Source organism: Maniola hyperantus, chromosome 20 (assembly GCF_902806685.2).
Source record: "Maniola hyperantus chromosome 20, iAphHyp1.2, whole genome shotgun sequence".
Classification (NCBI taxonomy): Eukaryota; Metazoa; Arthropoda; class Insecta; order Lepidoptera; family Nymphalidae; genus Maniola; species Maniola hyperantus.
Window position 1 is genome coordinate 2,795,070 of NC_048555.1, and position 17,644 is coordinate 2,812,713.

The window sequence follows — 17,644 nt, forward strand, 5'->3', positions numbered from 1 at the left end:
AAAATTTAACCCCTAAAGGGGTAAAATAGGGGTTTGAAATCTCTGTAGTCCACGCGGACGAAGTCGCGGGCATATCAAATCAAATCAAATCATTTATTTGCACGATTGCAGGTACAATGATGGTGTTACAGTGGTTTATTTACAGCTACAATCCGCCATACAGTGGGCATGCAAAATTTATTTTCTTATTATCTATTATTAATAAGCTATTTTTTTTAACTTTTTTTTTTAGAATTATAATGTTCAACAGTCACATATCACATAATATAATATAATATCACATGTCACATAATAATTATCTACCTGTAATATATTAACCAAGAAATAATAAAATTAAAAAGTAGTCAATATAATATAATCACATCAAGTCAACTCTAATAAACCATAAAGAGAATACTTTCTCGTACCTACATATCAAAATGTGTACTCACAATAGCAAAGTGAAGAAGCTCATGACACAGAAAAGCAGAAGATATAGGCCGCGGGGTTTTTGGAACATCGGCTTGACATTGTGGAGGCTGGCTGTGAGCATGCCCGCGAAGTTTTTGTTCGGACCATTCTCCGGTGCTTCGTCTATTGCGTACGTTTTCTTGTCTTTCCATAAGTCTTTATACTGCAAAATATATAAATAAATCAATGATATTATACCATACCTACTCCAAAGACATGACATGGCGATTCAAAAGTAGGAACTTGTACAAGTTTAATTATATGTATATTTTTAGGGTTCCGTACCTCAAAAGGAAAAACGGAACCCTTATAGGATCACTTTGTTGTCTGTCTGTCTGTCTGTCAAGAAACCTACAGGGTACTTCCCGTTGACCTAGAATCATGAAATTTGGCAGGTAGGTAGATCTTATAGCTGACATTTGGGGAAAAATCTGAAAACCGTGAATTTAGGGTTAGATCACACAAAAAAAAAATTGTGGTCATGAACTAATAATTAGTATTTTCAACTTTCGAAGTGAGTGACTATATCAAGTGGGGTATCCATATGAAAGGTCTTCATCTGTACATTCTAAAACAGATTTTTATTTATTTTTATGCATCATAGTTTTTGAATTATCGTGCAAAATGTCGAAAAAATACGACAGTAGTATGGAACCCTCATTGCGCGAGCCTGACTCGCACTTGGCCAGTTTATTTTTTAAATATTACATGGCAATATGGCTCAGAAATGGACCAACTCTGCCAGACCATATGTATGCGACAGGCTAACAAGGTTGATGAGGTGGGGGACGCCCCGCACACCCACAGGTCACCCGCGCTATCCCGCACCGGGATTTTGATGGGATTGCCATCTCAATTTGTCGCGTACTATAGGTATTCGATCGTCCATTATAATCAACGCAATCGACTACAGTACGCGGCAGAAAGTAATGTACATTGACCTTTAGAAGGAGATAGCAGATTTGTAGAGCGTTGTCTCTATCGTTGAGACCGACAAACCGTCATATATGTAGGTATGAGTGACAGAGATAAACTCTACAAAGCCGAAATGTCATTCTAAAGGCCGATGTCCGATGTACATTACTTTCTGCCGCGTACCTACTGTAATATATTATAACTAGCTTATGCTCGCGACTTCGTCCGCGTGGACTACACAAATTTCAAACCCCCTTAGGGGTTGAATTTTCAAAAATCCTTTCTTAGCGGATGCTTACGGGCTACGTCGTAATAGCTATCTGCATGCCAAATTTCAGCCCGATCCGTCCAGTAGTTTGAGCTGTGCGTTGATAGATCAGTCAGTCAGTCAGTCAGTCAGTCACCTTTTATATATTAAGAAGAAAACTACCTACGACACAAAACGTACCAAAATCTAAACAGTCACAAGTCAAAATCGGTGACCGATCAATTGACAAAAAACAAATGACAAAGTTTCATTTCCCAAACAAATTTTAAATTTTATAATAAAAATTATGAATCGTTTTATGATCGTTATAAAACTTATGTTTCTACAAATAATTCACTTGATAAAACAAATTACCAGACAAATTTTTATTTCATAAAATATCATTTGACAAACAATTGATTTCTTTAATCGTGTTAATTAGTAAAACAATATATCGCACTTTTTTTTAAGAGAGACCGCTGACTATAATGGGGGGTCTCTTTCCACCCAGAAAAAAGGAGCCCCGCTCCCCGGTCGACGAGAAGAGACCACCACTATGGTGGGGGGTCTCTTTCCTCCCTCCCGCTCCCACCATGAAGAGCGAGCGAAGCGAGCTCGGGACTTGGGGCACTCCGACTCGGAACGGTTAGGTTAGAAGAGGATGGCGGTCTGAGACCCCGCCATCTCCTTCGTGGGTTATTTTTTTTTCACATCCAGAAAAAAGGAGCCCCATGATATTATTGCTGCGTTGCATAGGGGTTTGCATATGTATGCAAAACAGACTTTTTGTGTATTTTTTGTTAATTAGTTATTTTATCAAATAATAAATTTATCATCTATTATTTTGTAAAATCGCGAATTTGAAATAATAAATTTTTAAATGATATTTTAACATTCAGCAAATTTGCAAAGTAAAACATTTGTGAATAAAATATTTGTCAAATGATCTTTTGTAAAATGATATGTTTGCGGTATACGACGTTTGTGATTTGATTAGTTTTTCAAAAGTTTTTGGTGAACTGATAATTTGTCATACGTTTTTTGTCATTCATTAGTGAACCGTCAAAATCACTCTCGAAGTCTTTACTTCTATTTTGTTTTGCTTTTGAATCAGTGAGATAACTATTATGTAATTTCCATGCATTGTGGAACAAAAACCATGATTTCCACCACAAGAGTAATACAGAACCCATTTCACGAAAATTATAGCAGTGAGACAATAAGACGCTAAACAATATATTGGGAGATGGTATCAGGTGCTATGACGTCACAGCTAGGGTTGTCAGCTCGTATTTACACTTCATACTAATATTATAAATGCGAAAGGGTGTATGTCTGCTAGTTTTCACGGCCCATCCATTTGACCGATTTTAACGAAATGAGATTGCTCTGCACTCACACGAAGTTCGCCTAAGACCAACAGTCATAAAACATTGATTATTGGATTCAAAATGACATCGCATTTGCATTTGGCGCCTTTTGAAATGGAAGTTGCGTGATCTATTACGAGGCAGCCATCTTGAGTCGATTGTATAAATACGGGTGGTTGATGGTTTTTAAGCTAGTCTCGTTCCGATGCGAGACTCAACCAACTATTAAATGCTTTTTGTGTTTAGGTCGCCATTTTGATTGAGTGGTTACAATAGCAATTGTGCCCTAATCAAGTTAACATTGCAGTTAGGTTATTATAAAAGGTAAAACTCTCGATAAGCCTGTCCGCGTCGTGAATAATATTTAACTTCACTTCCGGTATGTTTATACACCTATATTATATTCCTTGAAAGCAGAATAAAATAAAATAAACACTTCTGGGAATTTATTAGTTCTCAAAAACTTATTTTTCGTCATTGATGTTCTTTAGAGTAGCCTTGCTAGTCGCTACATGGGAATGAAATGAAATGAAAGAGTTTATTTGTATGAATATGCGAAGACAAGGTGTTTACAATACACAGAAGCCAAGATTATCCAGCCAGGAAACCCTGACATACAAATTTTTTGACAAAGTAGGTGGTACATTTTTCATAAAACAACTGACAATCAAAAAGAGTAATTTATTACCTATTTTGAATAAATTATTTGAATTTTTGATTTTTTTTTTAATGTTAAAAATGGTGGTTACCCTGTGGCACCAGCCATAAATACCGATATCGAATGGCGGCAATATTCTTAGAATTTATACGGAACGTTTCAACTTCTCCGGCTATTTCCAGCCGCGATAGAACGCCAAAGATTTATGCGGCCTTAACGGGTTGTTTGCCAGGTTATTGTTTTGCATGTGTGTTTGCGCTTTTATGGGGAAGACGTAAAAGTTTGATGTGTTTTGGCCAATATATGATTTGTTTCTTACGGATTACGATTAAGTGCAAGGCTGCCTTTCTACTATCACATTTCCACAATCATGCGGCAGATTTTATATAAAAACTAGACGATGCCCACTTGGATATAGGTTTTCATAGATCCCGGAATTATTGGATTTCCCGGAATAAAGAGTAATCCAGGGTCATAAGCTATCTCCATTTTAAATTTCAGCCAAATTGGTTCAGTCATTGTGGCGTGAAGGAGTAACAGACATCCAAACTTTCGCCTTTATAATAGCCTCTAGGTAAGTGTGATTAGGATTAGGATAAGTACAGTAGTCGGCAAGAAGTATTGTAGATCGACCTTTAGAATGAGATTTCGGCTTTGTAGAGCGTTATCTCTGCCACTCAATACCTATGTGACGTTTTGTCAGTCTCAACGACAGTGACAACGCTCTACGAAACCGATATCTATTTCTAAAGGTCGATGTACAATATTTTCTGCCGCGTTCTGTAGGATCTTTTACATCTCTCTCATCGAGGAGGGATGAAAAGATGTGTATCACATGTTGAGTGAAAATCTTGCCAATAGCCAGTCTACTATTCAGGTTGATCTCTTTGCCATGACTTAAGACCCTCAGTTTATTAGAGCCTCAATATGCCATGACTTAAGACACTCAGTAGGATTAGAGCCTCAATAGCTCAACCGGTATAGGAGTGGACTGAAAACCCCGACGACGGTTCAAACCCCGCCCGTTGCACTATTGTCGTACCTACTCCTAGCACAAGCCTGACGCTTAATTGGAGAGGAAAGGGGAATATTAGTCATTTAACATGGCTAATATTCTTTAAAAAAAAAAAAGACCGGTCTAGGTCTACAAGCATGACAGGTGGTTAAAGTTACGTTTCGGTTATCGTTAAACAGACCACTAATAAAAATACAAAGTGGGTTGCACAAGTTAGTATTCATACCTCTTTGGTCGAAAGTTAACAATCCTTGATTTGTACATTTCATTTTGCTTTAAGAATTGACGGTGACAGTAACTCTCCAAATGAAACGGTTCATTTTATAACTTAGTATATGTCATAGTTGAGTGAGCTAGGATTTGAAAGTGGAACGAATCTATTTGTGACTATCACATCAAACACATTCCTCGCGACCCTTATGGCAGCCTTAGCGGGTTTGTTTACCAGGTTATTGTGTTCACGCCATTACCGTGGCGACGTAAAACATTGATGTATTCAGGCCAATATACAATTTGCATGTGACGGATTGAGATTAAGTATACGAGTTCCCTTTTCAAAAGGGACGTGCGATGTAAGTGATGTGAGCGAAACTAGCTAAAAGGATTGCTTCATTTTCATAGCTTAGCTTGCGTCAGCTGTGTCTGTGAATCTGGGCACTCTCACTTTTTGGACTTGCAGTAAAGGAAAACAAAGCACACTGCCAACCTCCTAACTCTGGGTACTAGTACCTACTGAGGATTCCTTAACAGAAAAACCCAATAGGTACCTACCCCTTTTTGGGCCTGACCCGGGAATCGAAACCAGGGCCTCGTCATCCGCAGTAGAACAGACTAACCACTAGACCAGGGATCACCAAATGGGCGGACCTTTACACAACAGAAACTAAATCATCTTTTAGAAGACTGAGTTTCGTTAAGATGTGGCCCCTGGAGAAGGACGGTTTGTTGGTCTAGAAACTTATCTGGTGTATAAAAAACCGGTCAAGTGCGAGTCAGGCTCGCGCAAGAGGGTTCTGTACTAAAGTCGTATTTTTTCGACGTTTTGCACGATAATTTAAAAACTATGATGCATAAAAATCTGTTTTAGAATGCACGAATGAAGCGCTTTCGAAACTTCTTCGATCTTACTTCGAAAATTAAAAATACTAATTTTTAGTTTATGACCACAATTTTTTTTTTTTTTTTTTTTTTTTTTTTTTTTTTATTTAATTTTTTTGTGTGATGTAACCTCAAATTCATAGTTTTCAGATTTTTCCCCAAATGTCAGCTATAAGATCTTCCTGCCTGCCAAATTTCATGATTCTAGGTCAACGTGAAGTACCCTGTAGGTTTCTTGACAGACTGACAGACAGACAGACAGACAACAAAGTGATCCTATAAGGGTTCTGTTTTTCCTTTTGAGGTACGGAACCCTAAAAAAGTAGAAACGGACCGCGACGGTCATAATATTTTAGAAACGGACCCCAAATGGAGCTAATTGGTGACCCCTGCACTAGACTAACGAGGCAGTCCCATACTCCTGTGGACCTGTGATAGGTTGAGAAGATGGTCATTAAATTAGATTTTTACTCTGCCACGACATATTGCCTTAAAATTTAAACAAATCCCGTCTACTCGAAAGGCTCAAAGATCATAAACGCTCGCAAATAGAATTACCAATCAGGGTAATAAGGCTATTATAAATGCGAAAGTGTGTTTGTTTGTTGGTTTTTTGGTTTATTGGTTTGTTGGTTTGTCCTTCAATCACGTCGCAACGGTGTAACCGATTAACGTTATTTTTTGCATGGGTCTAAATCAAGACCTGGTGAGTGACATAGGCTACTTTTCATCCCGGAAAATCAAAGAGTTCCCAAGGGATTTTCAAGAAACATAATTCCACGCGGACAAAGTCGCGGGCATCAGCTAGTCAGTTATAAAGGAGTTCCTGAAAAAGAATCTAATCAACTTGTTAATAATAAATACGCCACTTTGCATGTACGCCAGGCAGGGGGAAACAACGTTTCCCTTGTTAAAAGCGTTATTTAATATTCATTTGTATGCTTTGTGACGCAGTCGGCCCTAAGACAATCTTGTTATAAGCCAGGGATTACAGGGGGATGAGAAAAAAGTTTAAAAGCGGGAGGTCTCTTTATCGTTTACTGTCCGCTGGCAAGTACATACGAGTTTTTTTTCTAGAATATTTGGTAGCCTAGTGGTTAGGACGTTCGCCTTCCAATCGGAGGTCGGGGGTTCGATCCCGGGCACGCACCTCTAACTTTTCAGAGTTATGTGCGTTTTTAAGTAATTAAAATATCACTTGCTTTAACGGTGAAGGAAAACATCGTGAGGAAACCTGAATGCCTGAGAGTTCTCCATAATGTTCTCAAAGGTGTGTGAAGTCTGCCTATCCGCACTTGGCCAGCGTGGTAGACTATGGCCAAAACCCTTCTCACTCTGAGAGGAGACCCGTGCTCTGTAGTGAGCCGGCGATGGGTTGCTCATGATGACTCTAGAATATTAGTCCCTTATTTCTCCCATTATAAAGGAAAATGGAACTAGAAAAACAAAACTACCTAATTATATCAAACAAACGGAAAGTAAAATAAAATATTTCGTGACCATCACCGTGCTTTCCGGTGCAACGTTGCCATTGTAGCACCGTGGAACTCCAACATATCGGCTTTTCGAACTAATGCGCCCTGCCCAATGTCACTTCAGCTTCGCAACCCGTTTAGCTATGTGATTACGGTTCTCCTACGGATCTACTCATTTCTGATTTGATCACGTAGAGAAACTTCAAGCATAGCTCTCTCCATCGCCTACTGACTGACTCTGAGCTTTCTTATGAGGCCCATAGTCAGCGACATAATTATGAACAAGCACTGCTTGAAGCACCGAGTAGCAATGTATGTGGCTTGAGGGCTTCGATTTTCAAGCACTAGGGATTTTAAGACGAGAAAATTGCACCGGAAAGCGCAGCGTTGTAACACCCCCGATTAAGTGAAAAGACGGCATCAAACGAGTCGCAGGGAGTCCAGTAGTCAAATACCGTACTGTTCTCAAAAAATCTCTAAAGACCTCTTGTCACATCCTATTATAAATATGCAATTCAAAAATTCAATTAAACAAAACGATACATCCATTTTCTCAAATTCGCAAACAATTTTTGACCAAACAAGAATAATTTCAGTTAATAATCATCATTAACACGCTACTCAAGAGGAAAAATATTATTATAATTTTATTCAGCACTCGTAAAATTATATTGCAGTCTTCACGCCCTTTAAAGGCATCAGCGATAATTTTGTTTACATTTAATTTTATTTTATTACTTAGCACCCCCTTTCGTAATAAACCACGTTGCGTGAAGGAAGTAATCAATGCGGCCGCCTGTCACACCGTCACGTAACGTATTAACTCAATAATTTATTAGATAATTCAAAGATATTTGACGATAATAATTGTGATAGAAAGGAAAAAGGTACAATAAGCTTTAGTCAAAAAATAGGTCCTTTTGACTTAAACTATTCCAAGCCTCAACTGTCAAAACACAATGCTGAGTCCGATGCAATTTTTCAATGATTGTTATAGCACCGAAGCTCAACTAACTAACTACTTATAAATAGGTAGTTGCCAAATTTCTGTGCTCAAAACTATATAGTTAGTAAATAAAATTCAAAATATTACCAATTTTTTCAATGAATATCGCATGTTGAGCGAAAATCTTGCCCATAGCCAGTCTACTATTCAGTTAACAAATCTTGATTTGTAGGTACATTCCATTTTGCTTTAATAATTGACGGTAACAGTAATAAATTTAACCAATTGTTATGAAACTGGACTTAAGGGTAGAGCATCTCTATTCGGTGACCAATCATTTTAATAATTTAAACCGTTAAAATATATTTCAGCGTTTAAACTATCGTGAGTGATTTCCATTATATTATATAATATATGAACACACTAATATCTGAGACTAAACACGTGAGTAAAGCCGGGACAGATATTATATATAACGTTAAAATATAGTTTCGTAGCCAATTAAATGTAACTGATTCTGTAAACTGTTCATATTATTCTGTAATTTCGTATGATAACTGTGTATCTTGTTACCCATTTAATGCAATTACTTAATTAAATGGGAAATGGTGGACGCATTTTATGTGAACACGAATTCGTTGCTTGTATTTTGTTACCAGTTTAATGAGAAAACTGAATGGGAGAATTTTAAATAACATAAAATTATCTTATTAACAAAAATAATGTAAGTAGCTAAAAATATTATTCCAAAGGTTCTAGTAAAATAAAAAAAATATGTTAGTACTAGCTTATGCTCGCGACTTCGCCCGCGTGGACTACACAAATTTCAAAGCCCTAAGCCTTAGGGGTTGAAATTTTAAAAATTCTCTCTCAGCGGATGTCTACGTCATAATAGCTATCTGCCTGTCAAATTTCAGCCCGATCCGTCCAGCAGTTTGAACTGTGCGTTGATAGTGAGTTAATCAGTCAGTCAATTTTCCTTTTACATATAAATTATCTCACATTGTGCATTATTATTTTATTGTTTTTTTTTTTTTTTTATTTTTTTTTAAAGAATATTAGCCATGTTAAATGACTTATATTCCCCTTTCCTCTACAACTAAGTTTAGTTTAGTTTAGTAAGAGTAGGTACGACAATAGTGCAACGGGCGGGGTTTGAACGTCGGCGTCGACTTTTCGGTTTTCAGTCCACGCCTTTACCGGTTGAGCTATTGAGGCTATTTATTATTTTGAGGCTATTCATCATCATCTCAACCCAGATCTGGCCCACTACTGAGCACTGGTCTTCTCTCGAAATTAGAAGGGTTTAGGCCATAGTCCACCACGTTGGCCAAGTGGGGGTTGGTAGTAGTAAGTGCTATTTTTTTAAGAAAATTATTTTATAACACATTGACTTCATCTTTGATAGTAAAGAGACTATATGAAGCTTAGTTTCGCAATGACTAGTTAACTTTGACTTTTCCATGATTAATATTCAGATTCTACGCTACGTTAGCCAAATTTGGAACTACCAACTTTTTAAGTAAGTTTTTTAAATATTAACGTTGCATGCCTCACAGTAATAAATCCCTATAAGCCCCGATCATCAATAACCATCGTAACCCCAGCTGGCAACATGTTTAACAAATAATGATCATTCGACGTACGGGCGACGAATATTTGAGCACATAAATCTTTTCTTTTGCCTTTATGCCTTTAACTTTGCAATTCGCATTAATAATTCACAGAACGATGTCGTTGATCGGCCTCAAAAAGTGCGGACAATGATATTTTAATTTAAAAATCCCTATGTGACAGATAAGATAAAGTGAAAGCAGAAAAGAGGCCATTTGGCTACTATTTCCTCTAATCCCAGCAAGGCTTTGTGGAGGACAAAGTGCAATAAAAACTAATATTGACATTACCTACTCATAAATGCCTGGAGTGTCAGTTTTCAAGTTAACGTAGCACTGGCGACAAGATGTTATATAATTATGTTTGACCATTGATACAAAATAACACTACCAAACGCTAAACTTAGTAAGTTTTTTTTAAAAAAATAATCCATTACCCGTGACTTGTTTTTAATAAACCCATAACTAACTCATGTCGCGTTATTCGCGGCATGGCAACAGAAAGCTAAATATTTGATTGGTGGCGTGGTTTTGATAGTAATGTGGACCGAAGCGTCTCCTACAAAAAAAAGTTTACTTAGCTAAAAAGTTACCCTAAGAGCTCACAAAAAAGTTTATTAATACATTAATAGAGTAATTGCCTGTCAATAGAACGTCGGATATTACAACTGATTCAAAGGAACACAATTTTGAAAGAAAATCTTTTCATTAGCTACTCTATCCTTCAGTTGAAACTCTTTGATGGCACCGGTCGGTAAAGAAGTATGCCACATAAATTCATAATCCCCCTGTATTTATGTTACGATGACATATTGTGTTTGAGAACACGATGGAAGAAAAGGTATAATGTGTTTATATTGTATGTTGTGAGGGTTCCGGGGAAAATGTCAGTTGCAGATTAAGTTGTTTAGGTACTCTAGAAGCCGTAAGTTTGTTTGAAAATTCTGAGGAAGAACTAAGTGTATTCATTTTTCAAGTCAGGCCAAGAAATATATTGTCTAAACCAATGTTTTAAATATGTTTTTAACAAAAATATTTTAAACATGTATTAACGGTTTTTTACAGCTCTGCCTATTAATATAAGTCCCGCAAATTGTTATTGCGCTGGAACCATGTCTCATTTACATCGAAATGACATCATTTTGACGTCAGCCGAAATAAAAATATACCATCAGCTCGAAACTTCAGTCTAGTGCTGGTATCACTAAAATGACAGCCACGCGCATTAGCAATTTGCGGGACGTATAGGACCTACCTATGCTAATAATTATTATCATTTGAATTCGTTTTCCTCACAAACCTTATTTACTTTTGACTTAAATTGATTTATCGTTTTCAGGTGCGCCAAACGATTTTATCTTTTGGCAAAATATTAATTATCTTAGCAAAAGACGAAGTCCGGAATGATTAATTACATTAATCTTTTATTTCATACAACTCTTTAATACAGGCTCTTTCATTACAAAAACAGTGCAAAAAATAAGGGAAAATATGGGGAAAATTGCCCTGCCATTTTTCGTAAACCTCCGTGAAGGGGTAATAAATTACTACGGATCTACGTACACACACACACACACCAACTATCCCTAGAACACAACTGTCAGACACACTCTATAAAAAGAGGCCTTTTTTGCATAGCGTAATAGGACCAGCAAAGTACCTTGCCCCAAAAATCTCAAAACATAATGAAGTCAAATATATGTCCATAAAATGTATAGGGTTTTAGGTAATCAACCTCAATCCTTCATGAGCATAGCAAAAACACTAACATGAAGAAAAACTATAAGTACTGGTACCGGCTTTGTAGAGCGTTCTCTGTCACTCATACCTATATGACGTTTTGTAGGTCGTTGAGACCTACAAAGACTTGTCGTAACAGTTATACTTGGCTACACAAATTTCAAAGCCCTTATTTAACCCTTAGGGGTTAAATTTTTGAAAATCCTCTCTTAGCGGATGTCTACGTCATAATAACTATCTGTCCAGCCCAATCCCTACAGTTTGAGCTGTGCGTTGAAAGATCAGTCACTCAGTCAGTCACCTTTTCCTTTTATATCTCTAGATACTGCAATATCTAAAAAGCAGATTAATGCAGATTAAGTGCTTTTCGTCAGAAAAAACATTTAATACCGTACTGTCTTGTAGATTCTAATACCATTTAGTACTTGGCCTCGGTCCAGTGGCACCTCTGATTGCATAATTGCAACGGCGGCCAAAATGAATAGCGGTGACCCATTTGGCTCGTCTAGTACTTTGGATCTATTAGTGTAAAAAGTTTACGAGTTTTTTAGTATTTACATTATGATAACTATTTTTATGGGTAAACATGGTCATTGGTCAGTAACGTTTTATTTTTATTTTACAATACCCTTTTTTTAAATTCAAATTCAAGCTAGCACTTGACTGCAATCTCACCTCGTGGTGCATCATCGGCAATCAAACATGGAAGCTGGCTAACTGACTGATCTATCAACGCACAGCTCAAACTACTGGACGGATCGGGCTGAAATTTGGCATGCAGATAGCTATTATAACGTAGCCATCCGCTAAAAAAAGGATTTTTGGAAAATTTTACCCCTCAGGGGATGAATTAATAGGGGTTTGAAATTTGTGTAGTCCACGCGGACGAAGTCGCATAAGCTAGTCTAGAATAATATGCTTACCGCAAATTCATCAACAGACTTCCCTGTGTTTTTCTTGTAGATTTGGATAAGGACCTCCCTTGCTTCATCGTACCTCTGCTGTGTAATGTAGTACTTCGGGCTTTCAGGCAGGAAGCAGTATAGGATAGTCGCGAATAATGGCCATAATGACATGACGAATAAGTAGAAATTCCATCTATGAAGAACTGAAATGGAAAATTTTAATACCTGACGATAGTAAAATGACACGATTTCTGGTTAATAAGTTCTTTTGTGCCACACATGACACATCACATCTTATAATTACTAAAAGACTACCATTCTATCAGAGATAGATCCTTATGGAGAGTCCTACTGACTACAATTTTTTTTTATTGGTAAAATATCTTGATTATGGAATACTCTATACTATGGAACGCTATGGAAGCACCTATTATTTATTGATAAGTAGACGGAATGACACACTTTATTTAAATCTTCGTGATTTTTTCATGGAATCGTTAAGCATAGTAATTTTCTGGTCTTGCTATTCCGTAGGGCATTAGCTATTTAGAGCAGAATTGGAAACCAGAGGAAATTCCCAGACCTAGCCAATTTAGATAAACTAGTTTCCTACATTTACACAAACGGAAATTGACTCTGAGACCTTGCGAAACATGTAAGAGTAATTTATATTATATTTCCCTACTGGCATATTTTACTACAAAATCTTTACTTAACTTTTTTGGTGCAGTCATGTGCATTATATTAAATGTTATGGTATACGTATGTTCAATATAATTAAATTAAAATATTCTTTATTCAAATTAAACTTTTACAAGTATTTTTGAATCATCAGATGCATCTACGACTGGTTCGGAATGCCTTTCCTACCGAGAAGAACTATACGAAGAGTCAGCCGCCGTTTGAATCCAGCGGCTCCCTGTGACTCGTTTGATATCGTCTGCCCACTTAGTGAGGGGCCTGCTCTTTTCAGTCTTAGGTTGCCATTTTAGCACCTTGGGAAATATGTGCCTTGCCCCTTGCCTTGCTTTCCCTTGCCTTGGATCTTTGAAAACCGTTAAGCATTGTCGGTTACTCTGGCTCTCCAACGAATCTCATTTCTAATTTGATCCCGCACCTCTTATTACTTATCATCATCATCGTCATCATCCCGTGTTTGGCGATAAACATACGAAAAGCTTCTCTATCTAAAATTGCCTCTTTAAATTTCAGGTAACCAAGCCCTGTTATAATGTGCCCTTATAATATCGTCCAACCATTTGCATCTTTGGCGACCTGAAGCCCTTTTGCCTGCAATTCTACCTTCCAACACTAATCTTGTGAATAAGAATTGTGCTCCTCTCTGTAAATGTCCAAAGAAAGCGAACTTTCTTCGCATGATGGTGGGCATGAGTTCTCTAGCTTTTTTCTCTTATTTCTAAGTACGACTTACCAATAGCTCCATTGAAATATGAAACGTTCCAGTCTTGTGTCAATATCGCCCAGGATAACAAGGCAGTAATAACTTGAGCGACTGATATGAAGGAAGATTGCAGCATCATAATACGGTCTCTGATGTCGTTGTGACAAAACTCTGCTGTTAAAGCTAACAGGGAAGAGAATGATGTCCCAAATCTGAAAGAAGCACAAATTGGTACTGATTCTGAGCACAACCTAATTTTAGAGTATTCGCATATTCTTCTTATTAATGTAATATGAAAAGGACAGACGCAGTTTGACAGATTAAATTTTATTTTTAGATGGTAAAACCCGTGATTTTAGCGCACAGTCGCGAGCCTACTGTTTAAATTTGTTGCGTGCACTAAAATTTAGAGTCTTTAAATGATGTTCTGTCCCTTTTTAGCATTGTTAAAAAGAAAAGAACGCAGATACTCAAAATTTAGTTTAGAGAAAGACAACGGAATCGGTGCCAATGTTTGAGTATTAAAGACGAGATGAAACCTAACATTTCAAACGAAGCAGTAAAGCTTTTTTATTTTATGGATTAGCAGTTTCCGCTATGTTTTGAGCGCGGAATAACTATTTTCCCGCTTGGGCCAAAGTTCATATAAATAAAACTGGAGTATGCCTGCCTTCCTCATCCACCCACTTCCCGCTACCTTCTTAAGGTCGTCAGTCCAGCGGGTTGGAGGTCGTCCCACACTGCGCTTGCCGATACGCGGTCTCCACTCCCGAACACGTCTGCTCCACGGCTATCGGTTCTGCGGCAGACGTGGCCTGCCCACTGCCACTTCAGCTGGCTAATTCTTTTTTTTTTTAATAGATTTTTTTTTTTTTGTTGTTGTGCCTTATCATGCGATCAGTCGATGGACTATGAGCAGATTGGTTGGAGGACTGGTTGGCGTGATTGGAGACAACTTCCCCAGCGGGAAAACTCCATGGGTCTCAGCTAATTATCCAGTATATGCTTTCTCTTTAGTCGACGAATCGCCTGCGGCATTGTCAACTGCACTGCCAGACGATTTGGATGGTTAGTAAGTCTTGTTTTGTAGTTGCAACTATAGCTTCTAATCTCTTCCTTTACTGTGTTGATATTTAAGTGCTCATGGAGTTCCGATATCTGCAAGAACCATGGCGCGTTGGATAGTTGTTTCAAAATGTAATTTTGAGCTCTTTGTACAATTTGAATATTGGAGTCACATGCTGATCCCCAGAGCTCAATGCCGTATGACCATATCGGCTTTATTATTGTCTTGTATATCAGGAGCTTGTTGTCTAGGGAAAGCCTGGAGTTCCTTGAGAGCATCCAGTACAGTCCTCTATATCGGTGATAGATCTCATCCCTCTTGGCTTGAACATGTTTTTTCCAGGTGAGCCTTCTGTCTAGGTGCATGCCCAAGTATCTAACACTGTCACATTGCGGAAGCTGATTGTTCCGCAGTGAGACTGGAGGACAGTTTCCTTGACGAAGAGTAAATGTTATATGGACTGACTTTGTACCGCTAGCTTTTATTCTCCATTTCGACAGCCATTTGTCAATCTCGTTTAGACCACGTTGTAGAATAGCCGAAGCTTCGTCAGGATTTTCACTGCGAGCAAGTACAGCGGTATCATCTGCGAATGTAGCCACAGTAACATCGTCAATTCGAGGTAGGTCACTCGTATAGATGGTGTAAAGTACAGGACCTAGCACTGAGCCCTGTGGCACACCAGCTGTAATTGGGTGAAACGAAGAGGTGTATTCGGCTTCCTTGACTTGAAATATCCTATCAGTCAGGTAAGATTTCAATAATCCGAAGAATGTATGAGGTAGTAGCGATTTAATTTTGAACAATAGTCCTGTATGCCACACTTTATCAAATGCTTGCTGCACGTCAAGGAATGCAGAAGAGCAGTATTCTTTATGTTCAAGTGCATCTCTAATTGTTCTGCATACCCTGTGTACCTGTTCGACAGTTCCATGATGCTGCCGGAAGCCAAATTGATGGTCTGGAATGATACATCTTGAGCAGAGTTCCTTCATAAGTCTCTGCAACACAACTTTTTCACAAATTTTTGATGTCACAGGTAGTAAACTGATTGGCCTGTATGAGGTTACTTCATGGACAGGTTTACCAGGCTTTGCTATCATTATAATTTGTGAGACCTTCCATAGTGCTGGGAAGTAGCCAACACGAATGATGCCATTAAACAAAATGGTGAGGAACACAATACCTTTTTTGGGTAATTCTGATAGGACTTTTTTATCAATTAGATCAAAGCCAGGCGCTTTCTTGCTATCCATACGTTTTATTATGTTGATAACCTCACTTGGGTTTGTTGGCGTAATGGGCATATCCAATTGAAAAGGCTGACCGAGGACGTCTTCTATTTCTGTTTCATCAGTGTCAGGATCAGTTTCATTTGGCGTGAATATTTGGGCCAGGGTTTTAATAGATATAGCGAGCAAACGAGCAGGCGGGTCACCTGATGTTAAGTGATTACCGCCGCCCATGAACATTTGCACCACCAGAGGAGCCGCCGATGCGTTGCCGGTCTTTTAGGAATTTGTTGGTCCGCCCCTAGAATAACCCCATGTTATAATCTAGTGGGAACACCGCTGATGGGAGTTGGTTCCACAGTTTGCACGTGCGTGGAAAGAAGGATCTGGCGCAGCGGACGGTCGAAGTGCACCAGACACCCAGATGGTGAGGGTGAAATTCCTTACGTTAAATTAATTCGTTAATTCGTTGAGCTGTCAGTCACTTTGGTTCTCCGACGGATTTCCTCGTTACGGATTTTGTCCCTCAGAGAGACACCCAACATAGTCCGCTCCATAGCACGCTGAGCGACTTTGAACTTGTGGACAACGCCAACTGTCAGTATCCACGTCTCAGCGCCATACGTCATCACAGGTAGGACACACTCATTAAAGGCTTTCGTCTTTAGGCTTTGGGGCTATTATAATCAACTGATTTAGATTTGGGTGACCGTCGAACCTGTTATTGCCATTTCAATTTTGAACTTATTATACAGCTACGTTTGAGCTAAAGAGATTTCCTGTTCTGAGTCCACTCACCACTGTGTATACAATGGATTTAATGAATTAAAGTTGAAGCTTCCAAACACATCCAGCCATGTTTCAAAGTCTAAACAGAACAGCTTAAATGTTGTCTAAAACAGTCTTTGCCTGCGGTCAAGTTGGCATTCAACACCAGTTGAATAAAGCCTGTTCACTATGTTCAAGTTCCTAACGGAATAAGTGATCCGTATTCAGTACTCCGCTAAATTACTTATTACTCATACAGAGTATGCATTCAGTTAGATTCAATTCTGAAATGTATACGAGTGAAAACTAGGAAACATCGTACTTAATTAGACATCTCCATGCAAGTGTTGATATTTGATAATTCATAATATAGTGGTTAAGACAACGGCCTCCTAATCAGGAGGGAGGGATGGGGGGAGGGGGGATGAGGAGGGGGATGAGGAGGGGGGATGAGGAGGAGGGAGGGGTGGAGAGTGGTGGGTGAGGGGGAAGGGGGGAGGGGGAGTCCGACCTCTAACTTTTTGAAATTGGAACAAAGGTGTTTGAAGTCTGTCAATCCGCACTTGGCCAGCGTGGTAGACTTTGGCCAAAACCCTTAGCTCATTCTGAGAGGAGACTCGTTCTCAGTATTGGCTGGTGATGGTGTTAGATGATGATGATCAATTATTGAGTTTGTGCTTTTCTGTAGTCTTCTTTTTCTGGTTGCTTCGGCCGTGACTAGTTACCACCCTACCGGCAAAGTGG

The 17,644-nt window shown here is 38.5% G+C and overlaps 2 protein-coding genes across 3 annotated transcripts in view; one reads left to right on the top strand and one right to left on the bottom strand.

Annotated features, from left to right (window-relative positions):
* Positions 1-17,644, top strand: part of LOC117991784 (zwei Ig domain protein zig-8-like) — a 282,813-nt gene that overhangs the window by 65,124 nt on the left and 200,045 nt on the right. The gene's annotated exons all lie outside the window — the stretch shown is intronic.
* Positions 1-17,644, bottom strand: part of LOC117991782 (synaptic vesicle glycoprotein 2B-like) — a 47,065-nt gene that overhangs the window by 13,558 nt on the left and 15,863 nt on the right. For both annotated transcript variants that reach the window (XM_069505512.1, XM_069505513.1), the window contains 3 exons: positions 13,865-14,046; positions 12,451-12,635; positions 432-613 (listed from right to left, as the gene is read on the bottom strand). In XM_069505512.1, coding sequence (XP_069361613.1) covers positions 432-613; positions 12,451-12,635; positions 13,865-14,046 — 549 coding nt within the window. The remainder of the gene's footprint in view (positions 1-431; positions 614-12,450; positions 12,636-13,864; positions 14,047-17,644) is intronic.